Source organism: Schistocerca serialis, chromosome 4, assembly GCF_023864345.2.
Source record: "Schistocerca serialis cubense isolate TAMUIC-IGC-003099 chromosome 4, iqSchSeri2.2, whole genome shotgun sequence".
Taxonomy (NCBI): Eukaryota; Metazoa; Arthropoda; class Insecta; order Orthoptera; family Acrididae; genus Schistocerca; species Schistocerca serialis.
In genome coordinates, this window is record NC_064641.1 from 886,590,389 (window position 1) to 886,615,568 (window position 25,180).

At 38.3% G+C, this 25,180-nt stretch overlaps 1 protein-coding gene across 4 annotated transcripts in view; it reads right to left on the reverse strand.

Moving 5' to 3' along the window:
- Nucleotides 1-25,180, reverse strand: part of LOC126473555 (epidermal growth factor receptor substrate 15-like 1) — a 179,657-nt gene that overhangs the window by 70,935 nt on the left and 83,542 nt on the right. For 3 of the 4 annotated variants that reach the window (XM_050100687.1, XM_050100686.1, XM_050100689.1), the window contains exons 11-14: nt 21,802-21,864; nt 17,315-17,512; nt 14,524-14,715; nt 1,639-1,735 (exon numbers count right to left, since the gene is read on the reverse strand). In XM_050100687.1, the coding sequence (XP_049956644.1) occupies nt 1,639-1,735; nt 14,524-14,715; nt 17,315-17,512; nt 21,802-21,864 (550 nt within the window). The remainder of the gene's footprint in view (nt 1-1,638; nt 1,736-14,523; nt 14,716-17,314; nt 17,513-21,801; nt 21,865-25,180) is intronic. The other variant, XM_050100688.1, reaches the window with a different exon arrangement.

A 25,180-nucleotide genomic window follows, 5' to 3' on the forward strand; every position in this document is an offset into this window, starting at 1 on the left:
TGGATGGATATGTGCGTGTGTGCGAGTGTATACCTGTCCTTTTTTCCCCCTAAGGTAAGTCTTTCCGCTCCCGGGATTGGAATGACTCCTTACCCTCTCCTTTAAAACCCACTTCCTTTCGTCTTCCCCTCTCCTTCCCTCTTTCCTGATGAGGCAACAGTTTGTTGCGAAAGCTTTTCCTTACTGTGTTTTATCCTTACTATCTTCAGAATTTCGAAGCATGTGTTTCAGTCAAAACTGTCAAAAAGTTTCTCTAAGTCTATAAATGTTATAAATACAGGTTTGTTTACCTTCAGTATAACTTCTAAGATAAGTAGTAGGATGAGTATAGCCTCATGCAGTCCTCTTTTTTCCCTGGATCCCAAACTAATCTTCCCTGAGACTGGTTTCTACTAGTTTTTCCATTCTTCTGCAAGTAATCTGTGTCAGTATTTTGAAACCATGACTTATTAAACTGATGGTTCTGTAATATTCACATGTCTCAATCCTGCTTTATTTGGAATTGAAATTATAACATTCGTCTTGCACTCTGGAACTGCTTTCCTCATCTCATATCTTTCACAACAGGTGGAATAGTTTTAACATTTTTGGCACTCCCAAGGACGTCAATAATTCTGAGGGAATCTGTGAAGTATTTCTCACAATGTATCATCTTCATCTACTTCCTCTTCCCTGTCTATGATATTATCTTCCAAGTTCAATTTGTATGTGCAGCCCCTCTACATATTTCTTCACCTTTCAGGTTTATCTTCTTTGCTTAGTGCTGGCCTGCCATATGAGCTCTTGATATTCATGCAGTGCGCAGCTGCCCCTCCCCCGCCCCCACACCTCCATTCCCCCTTCTTTTCGAAGTGATTACTACAAAAATAGCTCTTTAAATTCCTTATCTGTACTCATTCTTCCAGCTATAACAGGCTTTTCATCAACAGGATGTTTAAATAATATTTATTTTGATTCAATAATTACTACCATTATGTTATGAACATAGCTGTTCAGTACTTTGTGGCTATAATGAAAGTGCAGATAATCTTGAAGGTCCAGTGTGGGCTGTAATTACCACATGGTAGCGAAACTTGATAGATATACAAATGTGTTAATGCAGAATCAACTTATGCTGGAAAACAATTTGTTCCAATTCTGGCCACCAGGTGCAAACCTGGCACTGTACAGCATCTCATCGACATCTCTGGTGCTCATACTCAACAACGTGTGTAAGGGGCAATTAATAATAATATTGACATTATGCCTTTCTCACTTGTTTGACCATTTCTGCCCATATACGATGTCTAATTCATAACATATGGAAACATTTCTACACATATTTCTTGTAGTCACAGTACCAGATTTGCACCTGTTGGACAAAATTCAAATCAATTTTTTTCTAGTGTAAATCGGTTCTGCATTAATGTTTTAGAATATCTACCAAGTTTCACTGCCATGTAATAATTGGAGCCCACACTAGACCTCTGCGAGCAGCTGCACTTTAATCATAACCATCTGGTACAGTGAATTTAAATAACTTACTCTTATCATATGAGACTAAATGCTAGAGATTAACAGATTATTACATTTGCATTTATACTTGTCTTGCTTGTTTTCCACTAGATACAACTGAAATTTAAGGTTTTACATACATACCATTGCTGAAAAGATCTTCTCCATCAAATCCTCCAATATTTTCAGAATGTTCATTCATCCCACCAAAAGGATCATTGTTATTTGTTAATGCCTTATTCTGCAAAAATGTTAGAAATTTTCTTACTATTACTAGTTCAATTTACTTACACAAATAACAAAAGTAAAGAAATATGTTGTCTGGTTTACATATAACACACAGTAGTTTACACAAAATATTATATCTTTCAATAAAAACAGATAATTTTAGTCCAGAAACACTACATCCTATTCAAACTGATGTTTTGTTATGATTTTACTTTGCAATATTAAAACCCTAAAAAATACAGTTTCATGGTTGCAAGAAGCAAAATACACACACAACCACAATTTGTAACGAGTTATTGTGAACACTTATGGTTTTAGAAAATGAAAACTTTAAACGTCAAGGCTTCATAAGACAAGGTAAGTCCAAATGAGTGCTGTTTTTGTTACTGTCATTATAGTCATCAGTCTAAAGACTCGTTTTATGCATCTCTCCACACTAAGCATTGCTGGTGTAGAGAAACAACTGAAAGACTTGAAAGCAAATAAATCACCACGTCCAGATGGAATTCCTGTTAAATTTTACAAATTAAAGAATGGATCCACAAAATTACAGACCAATATCCCTAACATCTGTTGCTGCAGAATCTTTGAACGTATTCTCAGTTCAAATATAATAAACTTTCTTGAGACTGAGAAGCTTATGTCCACAAATCAACATGGTTTTAGAAGGCATCGCTCATGTGAAACTCAGTTTGCCCTTTTCTCACATGATATACTGCTATGGATGAAGGGCAACAGGCAGATTCCACATTTCTCAATTTCATGAAAGCATTTGACATGGGGCCCCACTGCAGGCTGTTACTGAAGGTACGAGCATATGGAATAAGTTCACAGATATGTGAGTGGCTCCAAGACTTCTTAAATAATAGAACCCAGTATGTTGTCCTCGACAGAGGGTGTTCATCAGAGACAAGGGTATCATCAGGGGGAGTATGATTGGACTGCTGCTGTTCTCTATATACATAAATGATTTGGCAGATGGGGTGGGCAGCAATCTGCAGCTGTTTGCTGATGACAGTGTGGTTATACGGATAAGGTGTTGAAGTTGAGTGAAGATAGAAGACCGCGTTGACAAAATTTCCAGTTGGTGTAATGAATGGTAGCTAGCCCTAAATGTGGAAGAGTGTACGTTAATGCAGTTCAGTATCTGGGCGTAATGTTGCAAAGTGATATGAGATGGAACAAGCACATGAGAACTGTGGTAGGGAAGACGGATGGTCAACTTCAGTCTATTGGGATAATTTTAGGAAAGAGTGGTTCACCTGTAAAGGACTGAATTGCTTCTATGTCTTCCTTCAATCTGACCAGAGACGGGCTGATAGATTTGTTACCAGCAAGTTTGAACACCACATAAGTGTTACAGAGACTCTTTGGGAACACAAATGGGAATCCCTGGAGGTAGGACGATGTTCTTTTCAAGAAATACTGTTGAGCAAATTTAGAGAACCGGCATTTGAAGCTGACTGCTGAACAATTCCACTGCCAGGAACATACATTGCGTATAATGACCATGAAGATAAGATATGAGAAATTAGGGTCCCTACAGAGGTATTTTAGACAGTCATTTTTCCCTTGCTCTATTTGTGAGTGGAACAGGAAACCACTTAGTAGTGGTACAGGGTACTCTCCGCCACACACCATACTGTGGTTTGCAGAGTATCGATGTAGATGTAGATCTTGTGCACGCCTAATATTATTAAGATAACTTCTGTACTCTACATCCATTAGACCCTACTAAGTCAGAGTACACACACACACACACACACACACACACACACACACACACACACACACAGAGAGAGAGAGAGAGAGAGAGAGAGAGAGAGAGAGAGAGACCTATCAAACTCTCCATTCATTTAGTCAAGTCATGACAGAAAGCAAATAACTACAGGAAAGTGTAGCAAGTGTTGCCTTTAACCCACATATGCCCAGAACTTTTTTTTTTTTTTTCCTTCATGGAGTTGTACGATTTTCACATGTAGCAACAGATAACAACTGTAGCAGTTATTTGTAGTAGCAGTTCGCAATGAGGTTTTCACAGTGGAACGAAAATGACCCCATGGGGACCCGTTGGGCATATATGGGTTGCATTCAACTTCGTACAGATCACAAAATGGTTAACATTATTCATGCGTAGTTTTATATCAGTCCATGTGAACAGGGAGGAGGTAATTCAGTTCTTCGACTGTTCACTAAAACATACCACACCTAATCAGAAATTTTATAATTTCTGCATGTTGCTAAGAATATGCACATTTTCTTAGCTTCTACCTGAATCATGGTCTCAGTTTATATACAGATCGCCTCACAGAAGGAAACAATTTGTATCACAGTGTGCCTTCGAAAGTGCAAAAATTCTGTGAGCACACAGAAATTTTCAATGTTTGTCAAAATAGAACACCTGGTGCAAGACAGATAAAACAGCAATGTAGGACATTTTGAATGTAAAAAGTAGCTTGGGAGCAGGTTACTGTGGATGTGTGTGTCTCTCTCCACAGTGACAATGCAGAATGTATACATCAAGGGCTCATCCAAACTACAATGAAGTTCATTTATGAAGATTCTAAACAACCGAAGATGTCTAATGTTACTGTTTACAAGACATTCTGACCATTTTGTCTTTTGACAACATGAACTGCGTAGCTCATGAACTAGTCTGCATTTGCGAACACAGTGAAGTTATGAGCTTTTTCCCTTCACTGTAACACTGCAGTTAAATATTCTTTTCCCCACTGGATGTGGAATTAAACTGACAAAGCAGGTGTGGCATGACATATCAGCTGCTATGAAACTTCCTGGCAGATTAAAACTGTGTGCCGGACCGAGACTCAAACTCGGGACCTTTGCCTTTCGCGGGCAAGTGCTCTACCATCTGAGCTACCGAAGCACGACTCACGCCCGGTCCTCACATCTTTACTTCTGCCAGTAATCTGCCAGGAAGTTTCATATCAGCGCACACTCCGCTGCAGAGTGAAAATCTCATTCTGGAGTTTGGTGAGAATTTTGAAGGTGATGCAGAAATGTCGTTGGCTTCCACTACTGAACTGTGTTTGACCATGGCATGGGATGTTATATATACCAGAGATGTCATCATCCCAGTAGAGGTTTACATTCTGTAACTTGTGCAGGGCTGTAGAGGAATTACCCTGTAATAACGATGTCATAAGATATTACGAAAGATTACAGTGAAGAGACTATAAATAATGATAGAACACCAGTTTAAGGAAGAACAACTGACCTCGTTTTTGCCATTAGGCAACTAATGGAAAAGGGAAAAATCTGATTGTAATGTAACAAATTATTTAGGGATAAAGGAGACGACTCACCTAAAGGCAGAAGCGCTGCATTGTCGCACCTAACCAACTACATCCTAACCCATAACTACTTCACTTTTGAAGGGAAGATATACAAACAAATTCGTGGCACAGCCACTGGCATCCGCATGGCACCCTCCTATGCCAACCTCTTCATAATCCAGGTAGAGGAAACATTCGAAGCTTCTTAAAACCCCAAATCCCTGGTCTGGTTCAGGTTTATTGGTGGCATCTTCATAATCTGGACCCAAGGCCAGGACACCTTATCCTCATCCCTGCACAACTCAACACCTTCTCTCCCATCCATTTCACTTGGTGCCCCTCTGCCCATTGTGCCACCTTTCTAGATGTTGATCTCCTCCTCTCAGATGGCTCCATCCACACCTCAGTCCACATCAAACCAACCAATCACCAACAGTGCCTGCACTTTGACTGCTGCCACCCCTTCCACACAAAATTCCTCCAATCCACCCTGGTCACCCTTGGCAGACAGATCTGTAGTGATGTGATGAGAACTTCCTTGCCCAGTATGCTGAAGGCCTCACGTCCTTCATCAGGGCTTTGATTATTTATCATCATGCCCTGAAATGAGGGACATCCTACCCAAGATACTTCCATCCCCTCACAAAGTGGTGTTTTGCCACCCACCCAACCTCCACAACATCCTAGTCCAGCCCTATGCCACTCCTACACCCAATCCCCTGCCACAGGGATCATACACTTATGGAATATCCAGATGCAAGACCAGTCCCGTCACAGACTTATCCTATCCCATCAGAGGTTGGGCCAACTGTGAAAGCAGCCATCTTATACACCAGCTCTGCTGCAACCACTGCCACGGCATTTTACATTGGTATGACAACCAACCAGCTGTCAGCCACAATACATGGCCTCCATCAAACTGTTGCCAACAACAAGGTGGACCACACAGTGGCACAACATGCAGCAGAGCACAACATGCGAGATTTCAATGGCTGCTCCACAAACCGTGCCATCTGGATTCTCCCCATCACCATCAGCTTTCCTGAGCTGCGCAGATGGGAGCTATCCTTACAGCTCATCCTTCACTCCTGTAACTTCCCCGGCTTAAACGTAAGGTCAGCCTCACCAAACAGTGTGTGTGTGTGTGTGTGTGTGTGTGCGTGCGTGCTTTTTGCATGTTTCTCCAACATGCTTAAGAAAGGAATTGCATTCTGAAAACTAGCAAAGTAAAGCTCTGTACCTTTTGTGTGTGTATATGTCAATGACATAGCACTTCTGTCTTTAGGTGAGCCGTCTCCTTTATTCTTAAATAATTTGTTATTCTTAACCAGAACTTTCCATACAATATGATTATAGCATTTTTAGACATAGAAAAAGCCTTTGATAATGTTCCAATGAGCAAAATATGGCAGTGGCTGCATAATCTAGATGTTCAAAGCTCTCCAATTTGAGACCCAATTGCTAACAAAACCTGTGACAGCAGTACGAAGTAAGAAATGGCAAATCAGATATGTTCCAAACAAACAAAGGCATATGAGGTAGTTCACAATCTGTACTACTTTTCATTGCACTATTGGATGTAATTGTCAAAAAAATTAAAGCTGTAGATTCTGGAGATCTCAATGCATTTGTCTTTGCAAGGGATGTTGCCATCTGGGGGGACAGAGGGAGGGAAAAAGGGGGGCTGAGAGAGAGAGAGAGAGAGAGAGAGAGAGAGAGAGAGAGAGAGAGAGAGAGAGAGAGAGAGAATGGGACTTATATTGCTGTACTAACAAATTTAATGAGTACAAGCAAGAAGAAAATAGTAGCAATGAAATTGAGCACCAACTAATATATGGTCAAACTTCGTGAAGAAAAGATTGAAAGTGTATGAAGCATCAGCTATCTTGGAAGTTTTGTATCAAACCATGGGAATGCTAAGTTAGAAGTTCAAAACAGAACGTTAAAAGGCTGCATGTTGTTCTAGGAATAAAGCAGTTCTCGTAGAAGCCAAACCGAACATGTTCAAATAACACCTTCTGCCAGTCACAACAAACAGCTTGGAAATCTGTGTGTTAACAGAACAAGACATCAGCAAACTACAAGCTCATGAAATGAAATTCTTATGATCTACTGTACAAAAGACAATATTAGGTCTGTTCAGAAAATTCCACGACATTCATAATCCCACGTCAATGGTGCATGGGAGCAAAAGGTGGTTGGCATCCCTGCACATGCTTGTGTTTAATGTGTAACTGCTCTAAGTTTCATTGCTGTATGTCTTTTAGTTATTGTTCAGTGATGTGTTGGGTAGAGCGTTGCATCGCACAATTTGTGAATTTCAAGATGACAGAGTTAAGAGGAGCAATGCACCTGCATTAAATTCTGTGAGAAACACAAGAGAACCTTTACGCAGACACCCTAAATTATGCAGGAAGCCTGCGGCGATGAGTGCTTAAGCCATACTCGGTATTATAAATTGTTCACATTGTTTAAAAATGGCTGGATGGAAGTTAAAGATGACTCTCATTCCAGACACCCTTCGACATTTACCAAGAACGATCATGTCAGGAACATCAACGAAGCTGTGCTTGTCAGTTGAAGACTGACTGACTGACTGGGAAACTGCAGAGGAATGTAACATTTCAGTTGGATCATGTCAAGAAATCCTGACACAGCACCTTGGAATACATCGCATTGCTGCCAAGTTCTTCCCATCACTCACGCGTCAAGACCAGATAGACCTTCACCTCACAATCTTTGAAGAGCTTTTGGATCACAAATTCATGTCACAGGGACACACTGCTAATCAAAAGTGCTATCGGAAAGTGTTGCGATGCCTGTGAGAAAATGTGAAAAGGAACCAGCCTGAAATATGGTGAGGCAATTCATGGCTTTGCATCACAATAATGCACCTGCACATTCATCCCTCTTGGTGTGTGACTATTGCTCAGAAAAGTAAATCAGTGTGCTACCTCAACCTCCACACTCTCCAGACCTAGTGCCTGCAGACTTTTTTTTTATTTCCAAAGTTGAAAAGCCCATTGAAAGGATGAACATTTGCAACAACAGATGAGATAAAAGAAAATTTGCAGATGGCAATTTGTGCAATCCACAAGAGGCATACTAAGACTGTTTCTGGAAGGGTAAACAGCATTGGGAGTGGTGTATCAATTGGGAGAAGAGTATTTCAAAGGAGACCATGGACAATAACTGAAAGGTAAGTACAGAAAAACTTTGTGGACCGAATTCCAGAATTTTTTGAACAGATCACGTACGAGACCAAATTAGAAACAAGTGTATTATGAATGATATGCTAGTGCCTGCACTATGGGGGCGGGGATTACACACTGCACAATTGAAAAAGGCTTGCGCCTATACAAAGGATGCAAGGGATTAGAACCCCTAGACATTGCTTGGAAATGACACTACATGGAAGGGGACCTATTGGATGTCCCAGAAGATGATGGTTAGACCAAATAAATGAAGACAATCAGCCAGGATAGGCCTAGCAAGCCAGTAGTGGATAAATCAACTGCTTTTAAAAAGGGAACATGCCTCGGATCACGGAACGGATTTAAAGGAAACTGACCAAGCAATGGAAAAGGATTACGAGATGGTTTACGACTGGGCACCTTAAACGTAAGGACTCTAACTGGGAAGTTAGAAGAAATTGTAGAAATGATGAAAAGGAGGAAATTGGACATCTTGGGACTTGCTGAGACTAGGTGGAGAGGAGTTGGTGAAAAACCACTAAGTAAAGGATGTAAACTGTACTGGATAGGGAATGAGAGGGGAAGAAATGGAGTGGCAATAGTGGTCAGAGAGGGTCTGCAGGAGGAGGTGAAAGGTATCAATGATCGAATGATAAAAGCCAGAGTACGAGTGAAAGGAAAAAGCATTGAAATCATCCAAGCATATGCCCCACAGGTGGGGTGTACAAAAAAGGAGAAGGAGGAATTTGAAGATGACATGCAAAAGCAGCTAAATGGAGGTAATCAGATTATAATTGGGGACCTCAATGCACATGTTGGCACAGATAGGAAAGGATTCGAGGAGATAATGGGACCAGAGAGCTGGGGGAACCGAAATAGAGAAGGAAAATTGTTGCTGGAATTCTGCAAGAGGAATGGGCTGGCGATCGCAAATTCCTGGTACAAGAAGAGAAGTAGCCACAAAATAACTTGGTACAGTGGAGACTGGTCCCAAACTTCAGTAGTAGACTATGTACTAGTGGATAGGCAGATGATGAGCAGCCTCACAGATGTTAAGGTCATTCCATCTGAGGCCTTAGACAGTGACCATCGGCTGTTGGTAGCCACCCTGAGAGAGAAAAAAGATAGGAGGGCAACAGATATACAGGAGAAAAGGTTGAAGACATGGATGCTGAAAGAGGACGAACGGAGGACCCAGTACCAGACACTGATCAGGAAGAAGCTGCCAAAGGAAGATCAGAGAACAGTGGAAGAAGAATGGGGAGGTTTTAAGAGGGCTCTAGTTGAGGCAGCTGAGACTGTGTGCGGAAGAACTAGCACAAAGAGGAGAAGTAAGGAAACCCCATGGTGGAACAACATATGTAAAGAGGCAGTACTTCGAAAGAACAAAGCCTTCAGAGGATGGCTCCAGACCCGAACAGAGGAAGCTAGGGTAAAATATAAGGAAAGCAAGAAAGCGGCACAGACCATAGTAAGGGCGGAAAAGAAGAAGTGGATGGAAAAATGGACAAGAATGTTAGAAGAGGACAGTGAAGGGAACAAAAAAGTACTTTACACCATGGTAAGAAATAAGAGGAACGACAGAAGTGAGTGCCTGAGGATCATGGATAATAATGGAAGTGTTGTGGAGGAAATGCATGAGCTCAAAAAGATTTGGAAGGAGTACTTTGAAGATCTGTTGAATGCCGCCAAGCGGGTAACTAACAGCGATGGAGAGCCTAAGGCAGCAGACGATTATAATAGTGGGGAAATTGATGATCTAACTTGGAATGAAGTGGAAGAAGCCATAAAGAGGATGAAAGGGGGCAAGGCACCAGGTTGGGACGAAGTAATAGTGGATATGATACGAGCAGCAGGAGAAGTAGGAACCCAGTGGCTATACAGAGTGCTGAGGGTGGTGTGGAAGGAGAACAGAATTCCGGAGGATTGGAAGAAAGGAATTATAGTCCCGATCTTCAAGAAAGGGGATAAAAGGAGATGTGAGAACTACAGAGGAATCACCCTGCTATGCCACTGTGGGAAAATCTATGAAAAGATCCTGGAGAAGAGAATAAGAAGCAGTATTGAAAGTAGACTGCAAGAGGAGCAGTACGGTTTCAGACCGGAAAGATCAACACCGGACCTCATATTTGCGGTAAGGCAACTGCAGGAAAGGCACTATGAGTACGGGAAGGACTTAATCATGGCCTTTTTAGATATTGAGAAGGCGTATGACAGTATCTGTAGGGACAAGCTCTGGGATGTGCTGAATGCAAAAGGGATAGATGAAGAGATAACACGAAAAGTCAGAAAAATGTATGAGGGAAGTGAGAGTTATGTGAAAGTGGGGAGGGAACGTACTGCATGGTTCAAGCTGGAAAATGGGCTGTGACAAGGAAGTGCACTTTCGCCTTTATTGTTTATTATTGTTATGGATGAAATCCTACAGCAAGTATCAGATGCAATTGGAGATCATAAAATGAAAGCAGTGCTTTTTGCCGATGACCTGATGTTATGGGGAAATTGCGAGAAGGTGGTGCAAGAGCAGTTAGATGCATGGGAGGCAACGGCAGCACAATATGGAATGCATTTTTCTGCAAAGAAAAGTGAAATAATTGTCACAACAAGGAAGAAGAATAGGCCAAATGTGGATATAACTTGTGGAGGGGAAAAACTACAAGTAGTAGAGAACTTCAAGTACCTGGGAAGCATGATTGAAAGTAAGGGGGGAAACGCAATGGAAATAAATGAAAGGTGCAGAAAAGCAGGGCAGTTCTACAAATGCATTAGGGGGCTTATTTGGAGCAAGGAGGTGCCACAGAAATCCAAGGGAATTATATACCGAACCTACTTTGTCCCCATATTGGCATACGGAAGTGAGACATGGGTAATGCACAAAAGCGACAAAAGTAGAATACAGGCTAGTGAAATGAAGTTCCAGAGGAGCAGGTTGAGTGTAACAAGACGAGACAGATTGCGAAATGTGTATGTGAGGGAAAGACTAAAGGAGGAACCAGTACAGGACAGGATAGAAAAATCAAGACTGCAGTGGTATGGACACATGAAGAGAATGGATGAGGGAAGAATTCCAAAGAGGATGTTTGATCTGCAACTGGAGGAGAAGAGGCCCAGAGGAAGACCAAGAGATAGATGGGTGAAGGGAGTGAAGGAATGTGTGACGAGAAGAGGAGAGAACTGGACGAAGGTGGAAGAGGGGGAATGGTGGAAAGACAGAACACGATGGAGAGGCTTGTGTTCCCGACAGACCCAGCCAGTGGCTGGAAACTGTCCAAGATGATGATGAATCAGCCAGGAATAGCATTGCAAGATGTAGAAAGAGAGGGAGCTTATAATGACAGGAAGTGATAGAGGCATGATATCCATAAAAGTCCTACCTAGCTCACTGGAAAGATACCCAGATGATGATGACATTAAATCTCATCCAAAAATTACCATACAATCAAAATTGCAACTTCTGCAATTAAAATTAAACTTACTGTTTGACATACTGTATGTTAAATTGAAATGATTTAAAGAAAAAAAGAAAGTCAAATAGGTTTAATCCTCGATAAGGAATAAGAGTGGCAGGACATTTATACTGCCAATAACATAGATGATAAATATAATGCTGTCCTTAAGACATTTCTCATGCTCTTTGAGAGTTGCTTTCCATTAGAATGTTTTAAACAGTGTACAAGCAGTACAAGGCAACCTGGGTGGCTGACTAGTGGTATGAGGGTATCATGTAGAACAAAGCAGGAATTGTATCAAAATGTTAGAAGTAGTCATAATCAAGCTACAGTAGCCCATTTACAAATAGTATTATAAGGTGCTTAAAATGTTATTAGGAAGGGAAAGAGTATGTGGTACACAAACAGAATAACTAATTCACAGGATAAAATTGAAACCATATGGTCAGTTTTGAAGGAAGTGTCTGGTCAGCAGCACAAGGTCGATGATATAAAGTCAGTTCGCAGTAATAATATTTGTGTTACTGATAAGTCATATATATGTACAGTATTTAACAATCATTTTCTGAGGATTGCTGGTGAGTTAAATAAAGACTTAATTTCTGCAGGGAATCATCTAACACTCTTGGAAAATGCCTTTCTGAGAATGATGTCTGAAATACCACTCTGTGATACTGACAAGGGAGAGACTGAGTCACTAATTAAATTACTAAAGACTATGGACTCTCATGGATATGATGGAGGGCCTAGCAGAATATTAAAGTACTGTGTTGCACATGTTAGCCCTGTACTTAGCCATATTTGTAATTTTTCCTTTAGGAATGGTCAGTTTCCTGAATGTTTAAAGTACTACACAGTAGTAAGCCGCTTTATAAAAAGGGAGAAAGGAATTACGTAGACAAGTTCAGACCTATTTCTATGCCATCAGTGTCTGCTAAAGTTACTGAAAAGGCTGTGTATGTAACGATAACTGATCATTTTATGTCACATAATTTGCATAATTTTCAATCAAATATACAGTTCAGATTTAGAAACTTGTTTAACAACTGAAAATGTTATAATCTCTTTTCTTTGTGAAGCACTGGATGGATTAAACAAAAGGTTTTGAATGCTAGGTGTTTGATTGTGCTGATCACAAAATATTGCTCCAGAAGTTGGACCATTACGGAATACAGGGAATAGCTCACAATTGGTTCACCTCTTACTTTAACAACAGACAGCAACAGGTCATTATTCACAATGCTGAGAATGGCTGTGACATGGGGTCTGAGTGGGGTACGGTCAAATGGGGGGGTGGGGACCTCAGGGATCAATTTTGGGCCCCCTCTGGTATTACAGGTGATTCCAAAATATTTCTGTTTGCTGATGACACTAGCTTGGTAGTAAAGGCTGTTGTGTGAAACATTGACTCTGTTTCAAATAGTGCAGTTCATAAATAACATATGTTTATGGCTCATAGAAAATAGACTAATGCTAAATCACAGTAAGACTCAGTTTTTATAGTTTCTAACACACAATTCAACAAAACTTGACATTTTAATTTCACAGAATGGGCATACGATTAGTGAAACTGAACAGTTCAAATTTCTACGTGTTCAGGCAGATAGGAAACTGTCGTGAAAAGCCCACAATCAGGATCTCATTCAAAGACTTAATGCTGTCATTTTTACTATTCGAACAGTATCTGAAGTGCTTATTTGACACAAAAATTAGTCTACTTTGCTTACTTTCATTCACTAAAGTCATATGGTACTGTATTTTGGGGTAACTCTTCCCATTCTCAAAGCATATTTTTGGCTCAGAAACGGGCAGTTCGGGCAATAAGTGGTACAAGTTCGTGAAACTCTGGTCGACCCCTGTCCCCTAGTCTGGGTACTTTGACATTGCCCTCAATATATATTTACTTTACTGTTGTTTCTTCTTGGCAATATCAGCTTATTCCCAAGAATTAGCAGCTTTAACTCAGTTAATACTCGACAGAAATCCAATCTGCATTCGGGCTGCACTTCGTTATCCCTTGTACAGAAAAGTGTGCAGTATGCTACTGCATCCACTTTCAATACGCTATCACAAGAATTAAAAAATCTTAGCAGTAATCCACGCGCTTTCAAATTTAAACTGAAGAGTTTCCTCATGGGTCAATCCTTCTATTCTGTCGAGGAGTTCCTTGAAAAATTATGCTAATTCATATGTTATATTACTGATTGAGTGTACTTAAACTTATGACTTGACTTTCTTTGGATTCATAAACATTTTGTCTGTTGTTATTTTTATGCTGTAATTTCATGTAGTGACGCATTCCATGATCTTTAAGATTTGCTCCTCAATTTGGTCCTATCGAACGAGATGTGTAAATAAATAAATTTACAATATTCCAGTTTGAAAGCCAATAGCCACAGCGTCGTGCACTTAGACTTAAGACTTCGACACACTGAAGTTCACATGGGTTAAAGACTTCAAGCTTTAATCCGACTATACAGCAAGAATAGATGATAAGAAATGGATCATAATGTAAAGAATTACTGAATACGTTGAACACATTACAGACTGCTCAGACAGCTATGACAAAGAACTGTAAAATCTCTCTCGGATTTTGAATTTTGGTATGATCAACGATACCTTACAGGAATTGGCAGAAACAGATGTGAAACTAATAACCTAGTATGCATACAAATAGAATGGGTACTGTATGAATCTTGAGACTAAATTATCAGGAAATGTGTGAATCATTTAAGCTAAGTGCTTCAATAACAAAACAAGGCTGGGGAACTGCTGCTTGAAAGTTTGAATACCTGAACTACTATCAGGAACACAATTTAAATTTAACTTCAGCTCATAAATTAATATAATAATGATCCACACCTGTTCAACAGGACTGTTGTCATTTCCACCACAAATTCTTAAGTACTCAGGATCTCTGAATTCAGGTTTAATATTCAGTGAAGTGTCCACAACAGTAGAAGTATCTCCTGCTGTTATAGCTGTATCATACATCGCAATTGCATCATTCATTTGTCGATGCTGCTCTTGGAGATGAGTAATCTTTGCTTTTACCTGAAAATTTACAAACAATATTTATATCATACAATTTTGCACAGGTCCAATGTAGAAACAGAATTTTATTTTACAATAATAAAAGCCTGTCATCTCAGTGTGTACAAAGTTTTGAATTTTATACTCATTCAAGTAACAAACATTTTTACATTTATTTATTTACTTACTTACTTGAGTGAGAAGCTGTATAAAACTGTACTGTACAATATTTAGCTGCATACTGCACTGTTCATTTAGAATCTTGTTCATTTACACACAAAGGTCACCTAAAAATTTGAGAAACTACTGCAAATACCTCATTTTCTTATAGCTTGCTCTCCATTTCTTACAACTTATGCTCCTTGAAAATATATGCACTGATGTATCCTCAGTAACCACATAGTGATGGTCCTATGGGCTTCATGGTAAAGTTGAACACTTCACAAGCAAACATAATTGCTTCTGGGGACTCAAAGCAATGCCCGTGGATGGGTGAAAACAAAGTTTAAAGAGGCATATCTGCTCTTTAAGGTGAATGTAGCCAACTTCAGCAAATACTTGTGTTTTAAGCAACCTTAACAAAGCATACTCTAGCATACCGATCTTTGGTTCTTGCCCTACCTTCTTCAAGTGTTGCAGTGACAAAATTCCTACCCCGAAGTAAAGAAAGTGGGCATCAATCTGTTGCCCACACTCCTCGATTTCTTAAGGGGGGTAGGACATCAAACGGGCTGACTTCGAGAAGGAGAGGCACCACAGGACATTTTAAATTGCACTGTCTATACTTTTACAGATAATTCATAAAACTTTGTCAGCGTGACCAGAAAGGATTCAGGATTCACACTCATAGCAGTGGAAGTTCAAAACACGAAAAAATAATATTTCTTAAATGTGAAATTTCATGATTTTTTTCACTTACTGTTGGCTGCATTTGTTGCTATAGGTACACTTTTCTTCATAAGTAAGAGAGATTCTTCGATGAACTTTGCACAGATTACAAACCATACTTACAGGTGTATGAAACTCTAGAACTTATTTAATCTATGGAAAAATGAATAGGCTGTTACGTTTTAAACTTCGCGTTTAGAGAAAACTCGAATTTTATAGTTAATTATCTCAATTTTTACCACAGTTTTTAACAGATTTGGGAAATTCTAGACTTTCATACGCCTGTAAGTATGGTTTCAATATAATGGAAGGAAACATTCCACGTGGGAAAAATTATATATAAAAACAAAGATGAGGTGACTTACCGAACAAAAGCGCTGGCAGGTCGATAGATACACAAACAAACACAAACATACACACAAAATTCAAGCTTTCGCAACAAACTGTTGCCTCATCAGGAAAGAGGGAAGGAGAGGGGAAGACGAAAGGAAGTGGGTTTTAAGATTGGAATGACTCCTTATCCTCTCCCTTAAAACCCACTTCCTTTCGTCTTCCCCTCTCCTTCCCTCTTTCCTGATGAGGCAACAGTTTGTTGCGAAAGCTTGAATTTTGTGTGTATGTTTGTGTTTGTTTGTGTATCTATCGACCTGCCAGCGCTTTTGTTCGGTAAGTCACCTCATCTTTGTTTTTATATGTAAGTATGGTTTGTATGCTGTGCAAAATTCATCGAAGAATCTCTCTTACTTATGAAGAAAAGTGTACCTACGGCAACAAATGCAGCTAATACCAAGTGAAAAAATGATGAAATTTCACATGTAACAAAAATTTGTTTTGTTATGTTTTTGAACTTCCTCTGCTATAAGTGTGAGTCCTGAATCCTTCCTGGTCATGCTAACAAAGTTTTATGAATTTATTTGTAAAAGTATAGACAGTGTAAATTAAAATGTCCTGTGGTGCCTCTCCTGCTCCAAGTCAGCTCGTTTCACGTCCTGCCCCCCATAATGTCCTTTAACCACATATTTATAATTATTATAAAATGTTCCACAGTGGGCTCATTATGAAGAATAGTTGCCTTATTTGCTGCGAGTGGCACACACTTTCTGTGTATCGGTACTCCCAGCATTATAACAGTAGATTTTACTATGACTTGCATTGCTCATTTGTCACTGAACATCAATTTGTGTGATTACATCTTTGGTAAACATCGATGGCGCACTCCACTGTTTCACATGAACAATCATCCATCTAAGTTTCATGGGAACATCAGCAGTCTACTTCCATCCCCCATTCATGTTTCTTATGTCCAAACAGAAGCATCTGATACATATTTCAGAAAACAAACAATAAACTAAGCCCTGAAGTGTGTCTTATTTTTAAAATTCCTCTATGTAGTTTGGTAATACATTGTGACACGATAATTTGGTTTCTTGATTTGTAAACTGTGGACTATTTTCACACACACACACACACACACACACACACACACACACACACACACACACACACACACACAGACAGACAGACAGAGAGAGAGAGAGAGAGAGAGTGTGTGTGTGTGTGTGTGTGTGTGTGTGTGTGTGTGTGTGTGTGTGTGTGTGGATTCACATATACAACAGTCCACAATTAGGTTCAGAATGATTGGTTACTCACAGTTACCTCTGCAACCTGATACAAAAACAATGTATTTACAAGAATAATGCAAGAAGATCGAAAAGCAAAAGGGAGGATATACCTGGCTAATTTGTAGTTGTGTATCTTGCAAATTTTTTGTCAGATTGTCAAGCTGATTCCTAGAATCCTTTTGTTGCTGCTCTAATCTTGCTTCTTCCTGTTTGAGACCTTCCAGTTCCTGCTTCTTTGAATTCAGTTCTTCTTCTTGCGCTTTGAGGCTCATTTCCTGCTCATCTGCTTGACGTCTCAAGTTATCAACCTGTAGGACAATATAATGTCATTACAGAGATATAGATTGCTCTATTAAATGTGAAGAAAAAAATATACAATGGAATAAGAGTGAGACTTGTGATACTAGACTGATAACTGACAGATAGTTTTTAGCATAAACTAAGAAATACAAATTTAGCTGTGTACATAACCTTCCACTTTAAGCAATGTATACAGTCCTTAAAGATCAAAATACATTAAGTAAGTTCCAGGAATAAATTTTCTTCTTAATATATTTTTCTTCTTGGCTGCTACCACTGAGAACACCTTTTATAACCCAAGAGTCTAACTCAGTAGAATATTCTGTTATGAGGACATTAACAATCTTTGTGCATGCCCGTCACGATATGGTACAGCATAAAACAATGAGTCACTGGTCTGATACATGTAGGTACGAGTTAGGAAAATCTGCTTTCAACTATTCGTTTGACACATTTTACTTATCAAACCAATAATCATCACTGTTGATGCAGATGATGATGATTATAATTTCATCATCATCATGTACTGCCAATAAGCTGCGTAGGATGTTTTCAAATGATTTGCTTCAATCTGCTTGCCTTGGTTGATTTCTTCCCTCACCACAGCATATCTCCCCTTTCTTTTGAGGTCGTCTTTAATTTAGCCCAGGCACCCCATTTCTTGGATGAAACATGCCTTTCCAAATACTGACAGGGAAATAGCTTAAACAGTATCTGTTCTCCTGGACCAAAGCACTTCAATCTCACTGTAATCAGCCTTACCTTTCACACTCATTTCCACTTGCAGGTTCCCCTGATGTGCTCATTTCTGCTCTTGTCTTTTGTAGAGCAGATCTAAGTAATTTCATTTGATAAGTTCATAACTGATTATGTGCCTTTTGGTTATGACGCACTTCTCCGAACTGTAAGACATAATGGGCAGAAGGAAAGTTTTGAACATAGTGTGCTTAGCTCTTAGAGTACTGTCCATATTCAGGACAAGTCTCTGCACTAAATGGAAGAGTTTGGATACTTGACTATCGTGTTCAAAACCTTAAAATTGGCACTCTCATCACTTGCCTCAATACTACCAAGATATGTGAAATTATTCACATTCCAAAAATTGGTTACATAGAGTGAGTTTTATTCATCTGCATTACAACTGTCTTGTTTTTGCTAACAGTTAAGCTGAGTTCTTTGAAGTATTGGCTAGCACTATGCAATGCATAGGTTTGCTTTTGCTCATAAAAACATGTCTCACCATTAATAGTATGAGATACAAATTCCTTGTAGGTACATGCAACTATCTTTTGCTCATAACTCTGTGAGAAATAGGGAAATCAGTACCATAATTTTTTTTCTACATCTCCTAGATATGATGCATTTCAATGATCATTTTCAGATTTTTTTACACAAAGAAAGACATAAATCAGCCATGTACTTCACCACTTATGTGGGACCAACATTTTCATTTTTTTTCTGAAAATACAAAGATCCGCTGAAAAAAATGGCATCATAAATTTTTATGCATTTTTTTGCTGTGTTTTGTTACCTATTACATCATTAATTAGCAACTGATGTGTTCCCCCCAAAAATAATTGACATGTCTAGCTACAGCATTTCATCTGCCACCATACATGCTTTTTATGACATGTTGACATTTCGTAGAAACTTCTGCAAGCAGAATTATATCACATTCTTGGCACATACTGTGGGAGCATTAAATTTACTTACATTACCACTTTTCTTCCCAACATTTAGCAAATTAGTTGAAACAGCAGAGTGCAGATTCTCTTATCAACTTAAATGTATTTGGAAATTTGGGTCAATTGCAGAAATTACGGAACCAACTTAAAGCCTACTTTTAAAGTTGATATCTGAAATTTAGTTAATATCAGTGGTCAGTGTACACTATCTTCTACTGGATATATGATACAGGGTTAAATATAGGCATTACTTATGCCAATACACATTCCTGAGAATAATTTGGCACTAACAACATATGAAGCTCTGTTGAAAGCTTTGCATTTTAGAGCTTGTAGCTGCAGCAATGATTTTGTCAGCATAGACACGGCTAAAAATCTGAACATCTTTCATGATAGTGTCTTTTTACAGACAATATGCTGTATATGAAAATTAAAAATCTGATAACATTACAGTTTATAATGCTGTAACATATAAGAAGAATAAATTTAAAAAAAGGAATAGGTTTGAATGTAAATAACTAGAAAAATTCAACAAATGTTAGTACTATGATTAGAAGACAAATACTGACAACACCACAGTAGTGGTATAATCACCAAAACAAGTTTTTATACATTAACAACTGTTAGAGTGGAAATTATGTTAGTAACATTTATTTTTACAAATTAATGTTGTTATATCTCCATCCATGCTCTGCAAACAGCTGTGACACATATAGCAGATGGCACAACCTATTGTACAACTTTTTAGTGTTTCTTACTGTTCCATTCATTCACATATTAAGTGGAAGAGGAATACCTGCTTAAATGCCACAGTGTGCACAGTAATTAGTCTAATCTAGTCTTTGCCACCCTAAGACAGTGATAAGTAGGAGGCTACAATGTATTCCCAGATTCTGCACAACTGGTTCTTTGAATTTTTTAACTAAGTCTTCACAGGATAGTTAGCACCTGTCTCCCACTGTCTGCAGTTCTGGTTTTTCAGTATTTCTGTCTCTCTCCAGTGCGCTATAACTATGACAATTTCTGCTGCCGTATTTCACAACCATCCTCGAAATCTCAACTATTATGTAACAGTCTTTGCAACACAATCTGATTTTGAGCCCACGAAATTCTCAAACTGGAGATAACCCATAAACATTTACAAACAATGGGCACGGCGCAAACACAGGTGAGCAATTCCGCTCTTATTTTGGCAAGTTGCTTGTGAACAACCTAAAATGAAATTTTGGTTCAACAGTGCTCTGTTTTTGAGAAAACTATCACTAAAGATCATGCCATACAACTGCTTCAGAATTGATGGGACTGATAGATAATTGGAAATTGAGCATTTACATCAGCACATTTGGGGTCTGCAAAGACATTTTTTTCTAGAAATCAAGGAAAGAAACTTTTTTACTGCAGATTCTGTCACCATAAGATATCTGCTGTTAAACAAAACCATCACTGGCATAGGGACCAAGGCGTCTGGGTGTGGAGCGGAGAATTCTAGAATCTTCCGAAAGAAAGATGTAGTTACATGAAGATTCCATTCACTAGATGATCTTGATACCGCAAGTATATTTGCTTTGAATGTTTATATTGTAGGTAATTGAGGACATGGAACAGAGTGAGCGAAAGAGAGATCGTAAATCGACCAGGATTACATTTTTAATTCTTTACTGATCCATATTGCTCGGAAAAATTACTTGCCTACCTTATTATTCCCTATTCGTTCACTTACCTTATTAACCCTCCTATACCTATCAATTTTGAAATGGAAAATATACAACACTCCACACCTAGACCTCTTGATCACTACATCAGGAGCAGTTTCATTTAACTGCGCATACCTTGTGGGTACTTAAGCTGCAGTCAAGAAAGTTTCTTTCCTTGATTTCCAGGAAAATAGGTGTTTGTAGACTCATATGTATTAATTAAAAATGCTCAGTTTTCAAGTATCTATCGATCCTGTCAATTCTGAGTCGACTGCGCATCATGAACTTTAGGGATAGTTTCTCAAAAACCAGGGGTTGTGCAGCAAAATATCTAACAGTATTTCATTTTATGATGTGCACCAGTGACCTGCTGAATAACGGTACCTGAATTGGTTGGCTCTCTGAGGACTCTCCCTTGTGAGTATACAAAACTTGTACAAAGTTTAATTTCTTGATCAAAAACTCTGGTTGCAAGAACGCTTTGTATTATGTTCCTCAAACTCCCTCCCCTTACATATCTACAGCAATCACAAAACTCTTCTGAACAATTTCACAAATCAATTTTATCACTTTACTGTGTAGGTACTGAAGAAATACAGTATAACGAATCTGATGGAAATTTATTGCTACTGTTTCTGTACTACATTTGTAATTTTGTTGATGACAAAGTAACAGCATTCGAATTTTTTCCTTTCACTCTCTGTAAAGTATGTAATGAAATTATGACTGTGGCTCACTGAACATAAATTTTGAATATTTAAAAATGCTACCTTATGCCCACCCCCACCCCCACCCAACCTTCTCTCTCTCTATTATTATTCAACAATAAAGACACAAAGTAAACTAGTGGGGGTATCTACAATTACTTTAAGCTACAACTACATCTGCCACAGCATTTAAAAAATAAAAATCTATTACCTGGGCTTGCTCTTCTTCCAATGCCTGCTTGATGTCATTAAGTTCTTTCTCTACAGATGTTTTCTAAGCAAAATTAAAATAAAAGCAAACATAATATGAATATAAAATACCATGCTTGGCCAAGTCAATATAATAACACATTACAAGAAACAAAAATACTGCAAAATTGTATATATGGTTTGCAAATTAGGAAACATTATGCATATTATTTACAGAAATCGAAGTGCAAACAAACAAAATGAATTCAAGCTGCCATTTGTGCAATTAAGTCTAACAGGCACAGTGCATTACATGTATCTGAAAAAACATAAATGTCTACAATAACAGCAATGGCCCAAATAATAGTTTTTTTTAGCTAAAATAATGCTGTAAACAAATCTCAAGAAGCAAAAATTCAAGTAGTCTTCTACCAAGGACGATGCATTACAGTTTCAAACCGTTTGTCCAATATAATATTCATGCACTACAGCTCAATCAAATTTATAAGTATTGTAATCATTAAGTTGAAACATATTTCTCAAGAGATAAGGCATTGAGTACATAAGAACGTTAGAAACTTGTGTGTTCAGTCTGTGTAAAATACAGAAGACTGTCACAAGAAAACTCTTTTGTTTTTGATCTGCCACACAAAATCACATCAAAAGTACAATTATCGAGTGAGTTTCAGGCACTCTACAGGTGTAATTTTTTATTTTTTTCAACTTTTTACAATAAAAATAAAGACATTTATAAAAAAATTTAGAAGTAAAGGATTGAGTATGACTATAGATAAAATAAAATCCAACTAAATCTTCTGATCAGTATGTTTAATTAATCTTCATGGAGACCTGGTAATCAACTGTGATTAGATGTACAGGAAATGTTTCTACTTATGCTTCAAGAATGGATCAAGAACAATATTTCAGTGCAACTTTTTTCACATAATTATGCATAAAATGCACATTCATAAGGAATGTGACTGCAGGAGAACTGGCCTGTAGTATTGGACTGATCTGTAGCATAGCCTGACATGTAGGTAACATGGAAATATAAGCAGCAAACATTTGATGACTTTTTCAGTGGGGTCAGGACTTTTACCCATGCCACAATACCAAAGTAATTATAAAATATAAATCAATAAAAAATGCCATCATCAGCAAAGAGGACTGAGCAACAATACATAAAACAGACACATAAGTTGACCTCGGGAAAAGAAATCATGTATGAAATCACAAAATGAGGATGATCTAAGAATTAATGCCATTACAGGAGTCTTTGTGCTCACTATGACAAACTGAAATATCTCAATATTTTCACTTTATGTCATACACAGAAAAACTGTATGCGTACAGCTTTTCATTTTTCATTCAAATAAATGATGGATGAAAACTCCCTGACTGCTTTGTACGTTCATATGGAGTATAAGACTAGGGTGATATTTGTTACAAAACATTTTAGTGAATCCACAAACTGAAACATTACTGTTTCATGTACTTCCCTTCCCCAAACAGAACTTAATGCAATTGCAGGTTGTTTCAAGACTGGCTGGATCATAAACACTAACTAAAATCCTTTTTGACAACTGTCACCTTCAGATTTTATTTAAATGGGCATGATGGGCACATTCAAAGTTATGCTCATGGTGGGGCAACATAAAGAGTCAATTAACATCCAGCTCATGCTTTAATATAACTGCTGTATTTGTGTACATCTAGATATTTTTTGAATTTAGTCTACATATTTTCTGTGTTTATCTTTCTTCTCCAAACTGTAGGTGTACTGGAGTAAATTTCAGACTATGTAGCTACACTGTTATTCTTTCATGTCAATCCACAACTGTCACAAAACCTGCTTTTTAGATTCAATTCCTGGCTGTCCAAACTTGCCCGACTGCCACCAAACTCTCTATCCCACTAAGAAAAGTTTTCTTTGTAACCACAGTGAAATCCATCAGTTCTGCAGAAATGTTAACAGTTTTCCAGCAGTTCCTTACATCCTGTATTGCCTCCCCAAAATTACCCCAATATTCACAGAATGCACTCTTTTTAACCCGTCAAATTATGTACGACCTACTATCTCTCAAGTGATTATTTTAGCATTCTTTTTCTAGCAGAATCGAACTCCTGTACATCTGTAGTTAAATCATCATATTAAAAATACATCAGGATAGCAGTACATCTGCCAGTCTGACACAAAAGGGATTACTGAACACATTTGATTCTTCTAAACGCTTGTACAACCACGAAAGTTGTTGTTTTTAGGGTCTTAGCTTCTGTTGCCAAGTTTTTGGAATGATTGACATACAGCCTCATAATCTGGTATCATATCTCTTGAGTCTGTACAACCCATCTCTGAGGTTTGAAGGCTCCTTAACAATGATTACAATTCCCTGAAAGGATAACTGGTGGACAAAAAAAGTTTCTTTTTTAAATTATTATTATTATTATTATTGATGTCCAGGACTCCAGTTCAGTAAAATATGTTTAAACTACCAAAAGTTGGGTAGAGTAATCTAGTTTTCACAAAAGTCTTATCTCAAGTAGTTTGGAGGACAGCCAGATATTTTCTAGAGGGGGGAGGGGGGGGGGTGTTAAATGATGATACGCAGAGAACTCTCTTAAGAATAAGTGCTGAACTTACAACCTTGTGATTGCTGTTCCTATAATAGTAACAAAGCTTACAACCTGTCTGCTACTAATCAGATCAGCAATAGTGGGCACAATATACTTTCCTCATCACTCTCATAAAATTTTCACTAGTTACTTTGGTTCAGTTATTTGGATGACGCTTAGAGGGCTGCAACATTTTCTTCGAATTTTCTTTATCTGATTAAATACTTTTACTATCAATAAATTTGCACTTGCCTTTCTTCAGAAAGCATACTACCTTCCTGAACATGTATGTTGAGCAAAGTGGCAGTCACTTCTGCAATATTACACAGAATTAACCTATCAACAACTATCTTAATTATTGCAGGTGCCATCCCTTCAACAATAGACATTTTCTTCTCTGTATCGTTTAACTTCATGACAGAAAAAATTTGTTCTCATACAGGGTCTTTAACTGTGCAAAGAAGTTGATGAACACTTCTGCTTCCTAAAACTACCTAGATGAGCTTACATGTAAGCAAATTTCTTTGGCAAACTTTAGTCAACCTAAAAAGTAAATGATCACTCATTCACATCTGAGAAGAACATTTACATTATTACAAAATATTGTACCACAATGGATAGAACCTGCTCAGTAGGTGATAAGAGAGAGGTAACAAATGAAAAAAAAAAAAAAAAAAAAAAAGATCCATGCCCTAACACGGTGCCAGCTGAATTAGAAATGTTCCCTCATCTGTTAGAAAAGCCTCCTGTTGTACAACTAATATCTGTAATATGGTCGACAGGTCAAC